Raw genomic sequence first — 12,791 nt, forward strand, 5'->3', positions numbered from 1 at the left:
TTGGAGTTAAAGAGATAATGTATATAAATTTATAACATATAGTAGCAGCATATAATTCTCTCTTACACAAGATTTTTCTGAATAGTATAAACAGTTATGTAGCCTATCTAGGAGTTTGTGAATAGAGTTTAAAATTTTGTTTTGAAGCTGCAAGTTTGATTAGAAATTAAACAGTAAAGGTATTACTTAAGGAACTTTGTTTTAGCTGTCTGAACAACCCACTATGTAAAAATCTTTAAACATTCTGTATAAATATGTGATAAGATATGCAATGACCTTAATTTTATAGATTAGAAAATAAAAACACACTCATTAATTTGCATAACTGAGAGATTAAGTGAAACTTCTCTTCTGATCACATTAGCAGAATGCCGCCAAATCTTGTCGTAGCACTAGAATTAGACGGTGGTTTTGATAATGCATGATTTGACTATAGACATTTGTTGAAACTATTGGTAGTTTCAATCACTCTTGTAATTTTCAAACTATCTAACGGGAGAGGGTTATCCATCCTGTTTTCTAGACAAGCTGTTTCATCTGAATGAAATATATTCCTAGAGATAATTATCACTACTTCATCTTTTGGTTTTATTTTGCACATAGAATTATAGTTCACAATGACTTTCTGAAGCTCTAAAGTTGCAGCTGTGAGCTTCTTTGGCCTGTAGGGACTGGGAAAAAGCACCCCCGTCCTCCCCCAACCGCCCCCCCCAAAAAAAAAAAGTTAAAGTGTTTTTAACAATAGCTATGGGCTTTTTGTAGTTTAAGAACTTAGGAGTTGCCCAGGCTGGAATGCAGTGGTGTGATCATAGCTTGCTGCAGCCTTGAACTCCTGGGTTCAAGCAATCCTCCCACCTCAGCCTCCAGAGTAGCTGGGACCACAGGTGCCACCCCACCCAGCTATTTTTTTTATTTTTTAATTTTTTTGTAGGTATAGGGTCTCCCCATGTTGCCCTGCCTGTCTCAAACTCCAGGGCTCAAGTGATACCCCCCACCCTTGGCCTCCCAAAGCACCGAGAGTCACTGTGCCAGGCTGAGTTTAAAATTTCTTGAGTTGGAGTTTATGGCTATTTTTTCCAGTAGTTATTAAACGTGTATTTTTGTATAAGGCACTGTATTACATTTTGTGGGGGGATTCAAAGCTAAATTAGATGAGATGCATCGTCTATTATGGAAGATGTTACTTAAGAAGAAATGAGTGTAATGTAGCAGAGAATGAGTTAAGGGACATGTGAATACATATAAATGCTGTTGAAGTTCTGAAGAGAGAGTGTTTAGAGAAATTAGAGGAGTCTTTGTGAAGGTATCACTAGAACTTCCTATTTTTGTGGAATATATAGTAGATTTTGGTGTGATACTGTGGATTTGGACATTCATTCAGAGAAGGAGTGAGGGAAGAAGGGTGGAGAAGAATGTGGCATTCACAGTACAAAAAGCAATTATGACTTTTAAAGAAGTTAATATGGAGAAGTGGCAAGTCTTTTCTTCTTTCTTCTCTCCTCTTCTCTTCTCTCTTCTTTTTCTTTTTTCTTTTTTCTTTTTTACTCTGTCAGATACGGTTGTAAAGAATTTGCTTTTACCGGAAACTGATACGTTGGGTCATGTACCCTGGCCAGTCAGTTCTCTTTATTCTAACACTTACCGATCAGTTAGATTTCCACATTCCATGATATGTCAGTTTTGGTGACCCTTATTCTTCCACCTGGTTTATAAAGGGAAAGAATGTGATATGTCACCCAGGCTCTGGAGTACAGTGGCATGATCATAGGTCACAAAAGCCTCAAAGTTTCCAGTTCAAGCGATCCTACCTCCTTGGCCTCCTGAGTACGTGGCACTACAGGTGCATGCCACCATGCCCAGCTAACTTTTTTGTAGAGACAGGGTCTCCCTATGTTTCCCAGGCTGGTCTTGAACCCCTGGCCTCAAGTGGTCCGCCCACCTTGGCTTCCCGAGATATTGGGATTACAGGCGTCAGCCACTGTGCCAGCCTGAAAATTTCTCTTTTTGAGATGGCATCCCACAGAAGTATACCTGCTTAGAGCTAACACTGGCAAAAAGACTATTTAACCCTATTGCCTTATTTTACTGTAGTTGAGATTGAGTTAAACTGAAAGCTGAATGACCTGTCCTAGGTCATACTGTTACTTTGTGCCACAGTCAGGATGAGCAAATGGATTTCCTGCCTGCTAGTCTAGTGTCTTTTCTATTTATTGTGCTGTAACATACAGTTTTAAATTTGTATTTTTATGCCCAGTGGACATGGTAGCTCACACCTGTAATTTCAGCACTTGTGGGAAGCCAAGGTGGGGGGATTGCTCGAGACCAGGAGTCCAAGATGAGCCTGGGCAACATAACGAGACTCCGTCTCTACAAAAAAAATTTAAAAATTAGCCGAGTGGTGATGTGTGTGCATGTAGTCCTCCTTGTGGGAAGTTGAGGTGGGAGGATCGATTGAATCTAGGAATTCAGGACTGCAGTGAGCCATGATTACACCGCTGCACTCCAGCCTGGGTGACAGAGCAATACCCTGTCTCAAATGAATGAATGAATGAATGAATGAATGAATGAATGAATGCCCAAATCCCTAAGCTGTGTTCTGTATAGCAGCTTTCTCATCATAGGCAGTTTTTACTCTTATCAGTGGACAACCTACAAAATTAACTGAACACTTAAGCAATTAACAGAGGAGGCCTTGTTCAGAGTGAGAAATCATTAAGCATTTCTTGTTGAAATTTCTTACTGTACTCTGTTTTAATTGTTTTTTTTTTTTTTTAATGTTACTTGTTTTAGTTTGGATTCCTAGTTGAAAAAGGAATATGCTTCCTTTAAAACAAAGATACTCTGCTTTAAAGCAAAGGTGTAGCATCCTCTTCATGGTGATTGCCATGGAAACAAGACAATGTAAATTTATTCAAATAGTACACAGTTTTCATAGTTATTGATCATGAGGGGAAGGGACAGTTAATCCCTGCTGATCAGATAAAACCTCATTGTTGCATACTAATAAATGGTTTTTTTATGCTTATGAAAGGAAAAGCCAGAAGTGTAACTTTTAGTGTTTAGAGAGCTAGTGATTCTAGTTAGGGAACTTAATACCTTTGGTGTTATTAGTTTGCAAGCAATAGAATCTACTACTACCAAGGTAACCCCTAGCAGATGTAGAGTACCATTAACAAGTGTTCCAGGGAAGGAAACCCACCTAGATACCAAGTCATGCTTTTTACTCTTAGATTAAGAAATTCAGGTCGAGTTAAAGGATCAGCTGTTAACTAATAAAAAGCAGATTAATATTACGGAGCCAGGCTTTGTCCTGGTTATGGACTTAATCTTCACAGCATCCTCAAGAGATAAAAATGAATATACCTCCATATTAGATGAGGAAATAGAAGATAAGTAACTTGCCAGAGCTATGACTTGAACGCAGGTAATGTAGCTTAAGAGCCCCCACATGTATGTATATTGGGTGTGTGTGTGGGGGGGTGCGTGTAAGTGCTTGTGCATGCATGTGGTATAATAAGAAAAAATTAGCATTTATGTCTGTAATCCCAGCACTTTGGGAGACCGAGGCACGGGGATCTCTCAACCCCAGGAGTTCAAGACCAGTCTAGGCAACATAGCGAGACCCCACCTCTACAAAAAAAGTTTTAAAAATATTAGCGGGCATGGTGGAATACACCTGTAGTCTCAGCTGCTTGGGACGCTGAGGTGGGAGGATCCTTGAGTCCAGGAGATTGAGGCTACGGTGAGCTATGATGACCTCTGCACTCCAGCTTGGGTGACAAAGAGAGACTGTGTCTCAAAAAAAAAAAATTAGAACTAGTTATCTGGAGGCCTGTGTTCTAGTCCTAGCTTTAGTATGGCTACACAGTGACACATTAGGCTACCATTTAACATCTTTGAACCTCTGATAATTTGTTAACAGTATGGGTAAAAATGACTAAGATAGATCAAAGAGCTCCAACATTCCCTCCAGCTCTGAAATTCTATGATGTTTTATCTTATTTTACTTATAAAAATAAATTATATTATGTATATTTAAAGTATACAATTTGGTGTTATGGGTTACCTATACTAAAATGATTACTATAATGAAACTAATTAACATATCCATCATCTTATATTGTTAACCATTTTTTTGTTTTTGTGGCAAATGCAGCTGAAATCCACTCATTTAGCAGGAATCCCAAATACAGTACAGTTGTATTAATTGTAATTCTCATGTCGTACATTCGATCTCTAGACTTGTTTATGCTACGTATGTTTGACTTTTAAACATTCTACTCAAATCAACCCTAAGTCAGGGTTAGCACAGACAGGACTTGTTAACAAGGAAGAGGGTGCCACATTGTACCTGGGTGTTTATATTTCTCTAAATCTTGTTCTGATTATATTTTAATAAATATAATCATCAGGACACTAAAATTCATTCCTTAGCTATTAAAAAATTCTATTCTATTGTTATTGTTAAGATTTAGGAGAGCGTGGTACAGATTCTCTTAACTATGCCTATCAGAAGCCTATGTTTTAAGTCCAATATATAGGCACTGCTCTGTTTGTCTCTGTCGGGAACTTACCCTGCTTTACCTAATTTCATCCCAGCTTCCTTTTTGTGAAAGATCACCCTTGCTTAGCCTATTTTTTGGCAAATCTACACCTTAGAAATAGTAGTAAATGACATAAGCATATTAATATTTATGATGTGATTTATTTTTGTTTTCAGCCATATACTTGGGAAGATTCTCAAATATTAAAGCAATGTATCTTTACATTTAAGTACGTCGTTCTTGTTCTGTTTTAGAAGGCTTGTATTCACATTTTTAACATTCCAAAAGATAAACCTGTAATCATAATGTTTTCATCAATTCAATAAAACCAATATGTTTGTAATAGAGAGCCCTATAGTTGCCTTAGTTAAGTTTGCTGCAACTCATTTTATATATTCTTTTAATTTTGATCCCTGGATTTTTAACTGATTATTAAACCTTCATTAGGATATATGTGAAATGTAAAAATGTTGAGTTATAATCTGCCTTTTTCTAAAATTTTATACTGCATTTTTATATAGAAATTCAAATTGCTCATAATCATTCTAGTGAATTTAAGCAGAAAGGTATTTATTGCTAGGTATTGAATGGCTTATAATATTGTTGACAAGGTTCCACTGCAAAGTAGTTCACCAAGGGAGCTGTGGCCTCTTCTGTGATGAAGAAGCCATCTGTCAACTTGGGAAGCTTCCACTACAGCACCTAACCCCAGACTGCATTGAGTAGGAAGCTGTAATAATCAGGAAGCTTCTACCTTTGCATGCTCTGCAAACCAACGTGAACCTGCTATAATTTGTAACCACAAAATGGATGCCTGTTGATACTTATGAAGCTCGTCATTGTATGCTGGGTTCTTTGCTAATACTTTCTTATAAAAATTAAATACCTCCACAGTCATGCGTGCCAGCAGAAACAGCAGAGGAGTAGCCTTGGCTTCACTTCCTGCTTATACCTGTCATGCAAATATACAGAACCGAGAACCCTAGCTGAAAGGGAGTTTGAAAACTAGTATTTATATTGTCCCAGATTCTGCAGTAGAAGAATTCATAGTAGATGGAAGTTAGAATGACCCTTGAATTACAATCAGCCGCATTCACCACAAATATATTAAATAAGAGTAACTTTCCATAAAGCTCTGTGTTTGTATACTTCTTTGTTTTTTTGTTTTGTTTTGTTTTGTTTTGTTTTTGAGACAGGGTCTCACTCCGTTGCTCAGTCTGGAGTGCAGTGGTGTCATCATAGCTCACTGCATTCTCGATCTCCTGAGCTCGAACAATTCTCCTGCCTCAGCTCCTGCTTCAGCCTCCTGAGTAGCTGGGACAACAGGTACACACCACCACACTATGTGGGTCTCACTGTGTTGCCCAGGATGGTCTCAAGCTCCTGGGCTTAAGTGATCCTCCCAAAGTGTTGGGATTACAGGCATGAACCACTGTGCCTGGCCCATATACTATATATATTTAAAGTAGTATTTAAATGTGTAGGATGAATGAAAGAGGCAGTAAGAGGACAAAGTGAATGAAAAAGTACTTTTATAGGGAGTGAAAGCAGGAGAGTCCTCTCTGTTAGAGAACAACAGAATTGCACATGACAGACTAGCTTTCATAACATTTCTAGAACTTGATCGCTGTGAAGAGCCTCCCATAGGAATTCTCCCTTCACTTAGGAAAACATACCTTAAAACCATCAGCTGTTTAGCATGCACCTGCTTTTCCTGGTATATCTTAGTGAAGCAGCTAAATTATAAATGATTAAGTAAATTTTGCAGTGTATCATGTGCAAAAGCACAGTAAAAACAAAAATGCATTGGAAGCTGTGAGTTGTTGCACTGCACTCATGGATGAGTAGCTATTGGTTCGCATTGCAGGTTTTTTTTTTTTTTTTGAGATGGAGTCTCGCTCTGTTGCCCAGGCTGGAGTGCAGTGGCGTGATCTCGGCTCACTGCAAGCTCCACCTCCCAGATTCATGCCATCCTTCTGCCTTAGCCTCCCGAGTAGCTGGGACCACAGGTGCTCACCACAACACCCGGCTAATTTTTTGTATTTTTAGTAGAGACGGGGTTTCACCATGTTAGCCACGATGGTCTTGATCTCCTGACCTCGTGATCCACCCGCCTTGGCCTCCGAAAGTGCTGGGATTACAGGCATGACGCGTTGCGTTTTATGTAATTCTCATGGTTCTAGTCTCGAGCTGTAGGATTTTGATCACTGTTTCAAACAATAATGTGAGTTTGCTAAGAGGTCTAAATAACAAAAGCTAAGTGTTCCAAACACATATCCAAACCTATACATTGGGAAATGCATCTGAATTATATGTGAAATTTCCTGCCATTATTTAAGACACAAAAGGAACATTATTTTGAGAATGTATTTATTTGTGAGTTGAGTGTTCAGAATGAGCACGATGGGTATAACATTTTTGTAGGTTTTTAAAGTTGAAATTTAGTGTAAATCCAAAGAATCAATAGACAAGTCTGTGTTTTACTTAACCTATATGTTTAAATTAGCATTTTTAGATACTGATTTTATTCCTAATTTCAGAATTCTCGGCGTCTTGCCGATCAATATCGCAGGCACAGTTTATTTGGCACTGGCAAGGATCAAACAGAGAGTTGGTGGAAGGCTTTTTCCCGTCAGCTCATCACTGAGGGATTCTTGGTAGAAGTTCCTGGGTATAACAAATTTGTGAAGATTTGCACCCTTACGAGAAAGGTAAACAGTGTAGGAGTCTGCCTGTTTGACTTAATTTTGTTTCCCACTCTGTATTAAAATATCCTTTTTGCTTCTAATAGGGTAGAAATTGGCTTCATAAAGCGAATACAGAATCTCAGAGCCTCATCCTTCAAGCTAATGAAGAATTGTGTCCAAAGAAGTTTCTTCTGCCTAGGTTCATTTTTCAGTTTTTTTTCTTGTAACTTCTGGGTTTTTTGTTGCTATCTATGAGATTCAAATTATACCAGTTTATAGGCCTCTCACAAGTAAAATGAATTACCTGTTTGTTTTTGTATGCCTATTTTAGTCAATTTGGGGGAAGGGATCTGTGAGGAAAGGATAAGTCATAGAGCACTCTTCTTTTTTAAGAGACAGAGTCTCTCTGTGTCGCTCAAGCTGGAGTGCAGTGGTGCGATCATAGCTCACTGCAGCCTCGATCTCATGGGCCCAAATAATCCTCAGCCACCTGAGTAGCTGGGACTACAGACATGCACTACTATGCCCAGCTAATATATTTTAATTTTTTGTGTAGAGACAGGGTCTTCTTGCGCTTCCTAGGCTGGTCTTGAACTCCTGAGCTCAAGTGATCCTTCTGTCTCAGCCTCCCAAACTACTGGGATTACAGGCATGATCCACTGCTCCCAGCCAGAACATTTTCTTGGTTGATGGGAAGTAGCTGACCATGGTATTTAGAAAACTTCTTTCTCATTGATTAAAGAAGCAGTATTGAAATCAATGCGGAGGAATCCATATATCGTATTTACTTCTCGTGTGTAGAAGTGGAAAGGGAATACATTTGTTGCTTACTTTTTTGTACCTTTACATGCGATTGGTCACTTGTGAGTTTTTTCTTTCAAACATCTTAAAGCTTCCAGAGCTTTTTCTGGAAAAAAAAAATCAGTTTTAAGAATCACCAGTTCTAAAAGGGTAATATCTTATTCATCTTTCTGAGAGTGGAGTATCATGATTCATGAATTAGACACTTGCATCTTAACATTTGAAATAATTTAATTTTATTATTTTTCAGCTCGAAAACTGTATCTTCAGGCACCAAAGAGCATTATTATAATCAAGTACCAGTTGAATTAACTACAGAGAAGGTTTGTTTTAAAGAAATTGTTCTGATTTATTTCATTCTTTATTGATTCAAATTCTGTTTAAAATTTTATATTTTAATTCCTTTCCAATTAAAGAGAAAATGGCATATATAACAAAGCATAAAATTTGGCAAGGGAAGTGATGTGAACAGACTGAAATTTATGGTATATAATTTCTGGGGCTAATAAAGAATTGGAGGTATTTGAGAAAGGAATTAATTTGGGTTCTTTTAAACCTATCTTCTAACTCATTTGGCTTAGAGTATTCACACGTTATAATACTTACAGTTGATCAAAAAATTGATTCCTAAGTGTTCTTATTAAAGACCCACACACACACACACATACATTCTTTCTCTCTCTCTCTCTCTCACACACACACACACGCACACACACTCACATACTTTCTTGCTTTTTTTGATCTAAGATCTTAGATAACTATTACAGATTAAATACTAATCCACTGGCAGACTTCAGCTAATTAGAACACTGGAATAATAGGCAAGCATAGTGAATTACATTTTCTGGTGAACTTTTTCTGCTTTATTGAAGTATGCAGAATGTAATTGAATTGTTTTTATAAGTTTGCACTTGCTATATCTTAGAGTATTCTTTTGATGATTTATTTTCTGTAGTTTTGGGAGGGATAAGACATTGGAATGCATTTCTAACTACCTTTAGAACTTTAGAAACTGATAATTTAGGAGGTTATTTTCAGGTGATTAATTTGACAGCTTGATTAGGCAAAGAAAAAATTGTGATTTTGAGATTTTTGTATCTTATTTTCTTCACATTTAAAAGTCTTTTGAAACTTTTTTTAATGGACCTTTATATGTTTAAATGCAGTCTAACTTGGAGAAGTTATATTCTTATAAACCATGTAATAAGATTTCTTCTGGGAGTAACATTTCTAAAAAAAGGTACAGAGTTCCATATTTCTATGTTCTATACTTACTTTATGAGTACTTTTTTTCTAAAGAGAGAGAACTGTCAGATGTTGGGCTATTTCATTGGCAAAAGGAAGTTAAATTTAAAACATAAGCTTTTCAGTATTAGAATGATCAAAGTGAGCTATAAAATAATAATGTTAATTTAATAGCTAACACTTCTTGGATATTACTGTTTGTCAGGCATTATGTTAAACGCTAAGAACTTTATATGTGATATCTCATTTAATTCTTACAAGAGCCTAACAGCTGTTATTATTTATCGCCATTTTATAGTTGAAGATACCAAGCGTTAAGAAGTTGACAAACTTGTTCAAGAGCATACAGCTAATGGCCGAGCTGGCTTTCAGATCTATGTTTGTCTACCTCTAGCATCAAGACACTATTTATTTTTCTTTGTATGAAATATATATAGGCATACTTTGCTTTATTGTGCCTTGCTTTATTGTGACTTGCAGATACTGCATTTCTTATAAATTGAAGGTTTGTGGCAATCCTGTGTCAAACAGGTCATATTAGCCCCATTTTCCAATAGCACGTTCTGTTGTCATGTCTTTGTGTTATATTTTGGTAGTTCTTGACCGGCCATTCACCATTTCTCTCCCTCTCCTGGGGCCTCCCTGTTCGCTGAGATACAACAAAATTGAAATTAGGCCAATTAATAACTCTATATTAGTCTCTTAAGTGTTTTTTTTTTTTTTTTTTTTTTTCCAAGACTGAGTCTCACTCTGTTGTTCAGGCTGGAGTGCAGTGGCACAATCTCGGCTCACTGCAACCTTCACCTCCCGGGTTCAAGCCATTCTCCTGTCTTAGCCTCCTGAGTAACTGGGACTACAGGCGCCCCCCACCATGCCTGGCTAATTTTTGTATTTTTAGTAGAGATGGGTTTTTGCCGTGTTGGTCAGGTGGATCTTGAACTCCTAACCTCAGGTGATCCGCCCGCCTTGGCATCCCAAAGTGCTGGGATTACAGGTGTGAGCCGCTGCGCCTGGCCCATCTCTAAGTGTTCAAGTGAAAGGAAGATTCACATGTCTCTCAATTTAAATCAAAAGCTAAAAGTGATTAAGCTTAGTGAGGAAGCCATGTCGAAAGCTGAGATAGGCCAAAAGCTAGGCCCCTTGCACCAGTTAGTTTGCAAAGGCAAAAGTTCCTGAAGGAAATTAAAAATGCTACCCCAGCGAATACACCAATGATAAGAAAGCAAAGCAGGCTTTTTGCTGATATGGAGAAAGTTTTAGTGGTCTTTATAGGAGATTAAACCAGCCACAACATTCCCTTGAGCCAAAACCTAATCCAGAGCAAAGCCCTAACTCTCTTCAATTCCCTGAAAGCTGAGAGAGGTGAGGAAGCTGCAGAATAAAAGTTTGAGGCCAGCAGAGGTTGGTTCATGAGGTTTAAAGAAAGAAGCCATCTCCATAACATAAAGTGCAAAGTGAAACAGCAAGTGCTGGTATAGAAGCTGTAGCAAGTTATCTGGAAGATCTAGCTAAGATCATCGATGAAGGTACCTGCACTAACAGACTTTGAATGTAGACCAAATGCTTTTTACCAGAAGAAGAAGCTGTCTAGTACTTTCATAGCTAGAGAGAAGTCAATGCCTGGCTTCAAAGCTTCAAAGGACAAGCTGACTCTTGTTAGAAGCTGATGCAGCTGGTGACTTTAAGTTGAAGCCAGTGCTTATTTAGCATTCTGAAAATCCTAGGGCCCTTAAGAATGATGCTATATCTACTCTGCCTTTGCTATATACATGTAACAACAAAGTCTTGATGATACCTGTTTACAGCATGGTTTACTGAATACTTTAAGACCATTGTTGAAACCTGCTTAGACAAAAGATTCCTTTCAAAATGTTACTGCTCATTGACAACACTTAGTCACCAAGATCCGTAATGGAGACATACAAGGAGACTAACGTTGTTTTCATGCCTGCTCACTTAACATCCATTCTGTAGCTCATGGATCAAGAAGTAAATTAACCTTTCAAGTATTATTATTTAAGAAATACATTTTGTAATGCTTTAGCTTCCATAGATAGTGATTATCAGAGACAGGTTTTTAAGAGGTTTTCCAGAAAACCTTCTGGAAAATATTCACTTTTCTAGATGTCATGAAAAATATTTGTGATTCAGGAGAATAGGTCAGAATATCAATATTAATAGGAATTTGGAAGAAGTCGATTCTCATTAAAATCAAGAGTTTAGTGATAGACATACTGAGTTTGGGATACCTGTGGAGTAGTCCAGAAATTAATTTAAATATATGGGCTTAGTGTACAGAAGTGAGCAGGGTGCTTATATATGAATAAATATTATTTTAAGATATATTTAAATTTTCCTTAAAATAATACCTATACTTGATATAAAAAGTTAATTGGAAATTAGTGGCTTATGACAAGCATATCAGCCCACACTCTTCCCAAATCCACTTTGCTCTTATTCATAGAAGCTGTCATCTTCAAATCTTCCAGCTGATTTCTCTGGCGTGTGCCTTCTTATTTCTGAATGACACGCTTAGAGTACTATTTTTTTGACTTAGCAATTTTAGAAATTTTCTACTCATCTCCTATTATGGTAGATTTCCCCTCCTTCATTCCTCCTCCAATATAATTATATTTCGTCATATTAATAATTTGTTTATATATATTTTTAATATAATAACATGATAATATTGTATTTATATTATTATAACTACACAAATATTATATCCATACTACTAACCCAACCGTGTTATTCTGGCCACCACTACCTTTGTTTTTTTCCTTGTGTTGGTGATTGTCTTTGTTTTCTTTTCTTGGTTTTTAGTATTCCTTTTACTAATTTTCTTTTTTCCTGTTGCAATCTCTCATTATTTGTTTACTCATTTGGAGTGTTCCTTGACTTTTATCCCCTCTTACCTAGTGACATTTTAATTTCAGTTGTCAAATTTTTAATTTCTAAGAATGCTTCTTGTTCTCTTCTTGTTTCTTCTTCCCCACCAGCCAAAAATCTATGATGTTATAGCAAGGATCATACATTGTATCCCAGTAGGTTAAGAAACCTTGGTTAAAATCTGTTGTATCCCAGTAAGTTAAAAGACATTACGTGTCATCTTCAGTATGGATGAAAGAATATTTCCTTTCAAAAGCAGTTGCTTGAGGAAGAGAATGGGACAAATGCTCTTTTTAAAACACACCAATTTTATGATGAACTCAAATTGCAATTTTAGCTTTACCATTATAATGAATGTATTTGATCCAAAATGTTTAAAATCTAGGCTGTTGTCATTTAAATAACAAATTACCTTACTGGTATCATGAAGAATAAATATTTGTACTGATTTGGAAAGACATTCTCATTTAGGGGATGAAATAGAAAGTAAATGAGGAGAAAGAAAAGCTTTTATTATTTATTTTCTTTTAAATATTTTAGTATCATGGTACAGTCACCAGAAAAATCTTACAGTTCCTCAGAGCCTGCTATTTCATCACAAGAGCAGGAAACTCAGGTAAGGCTT

General features: G+C 36.9%; 1 protein-coding gene across 11 annotated transcripts in view; it reads left to right on the forward strand.

Moving 5' to 3' along the window:
• WRN (WRN RecQ like helicase) overlaps positions 1-12,791 on the forward strand; it is a 142,933-nt gene that overhangs the window by 104,182 nt on the left and 25,960 nt on the right. For 10 of the 11 annotated variants that reach the window (XM_024250704.3, XM_063726361.1, XM_054561026.2 and 7 more), the window contains 5 exons: positions 7,085-7,255; positions 7,336-7,430; positions 8,283-8,355; positions 9,199-9,272; positions 12,707-12,782. In XM_024250704.3, the coding sequence (XP_024106472.3) occupies positions 7,085-7,255; positions 7,336-7,430; positions 8,283-8,355; positions 9,199-9,272; positions 12,707-12,782 (489 nt within the window). 11 annotated transcript variants of the gene reach the window in all.

This window comes from Pongo abelii, chromosome 7 (assembly GCF_028885655.2).
Source record: "Pongo abelii isolate AG06213 chromosome 7, NHGRI_mPonAbe1-v2.0_pri, whole genome shotgun sequence".
Classification (NCBI taxonomy): Eukaryota; Metazoa; Chordata; class Mammalia; order Primates; family Hominidae; genus Pongo; species Pongo abelii.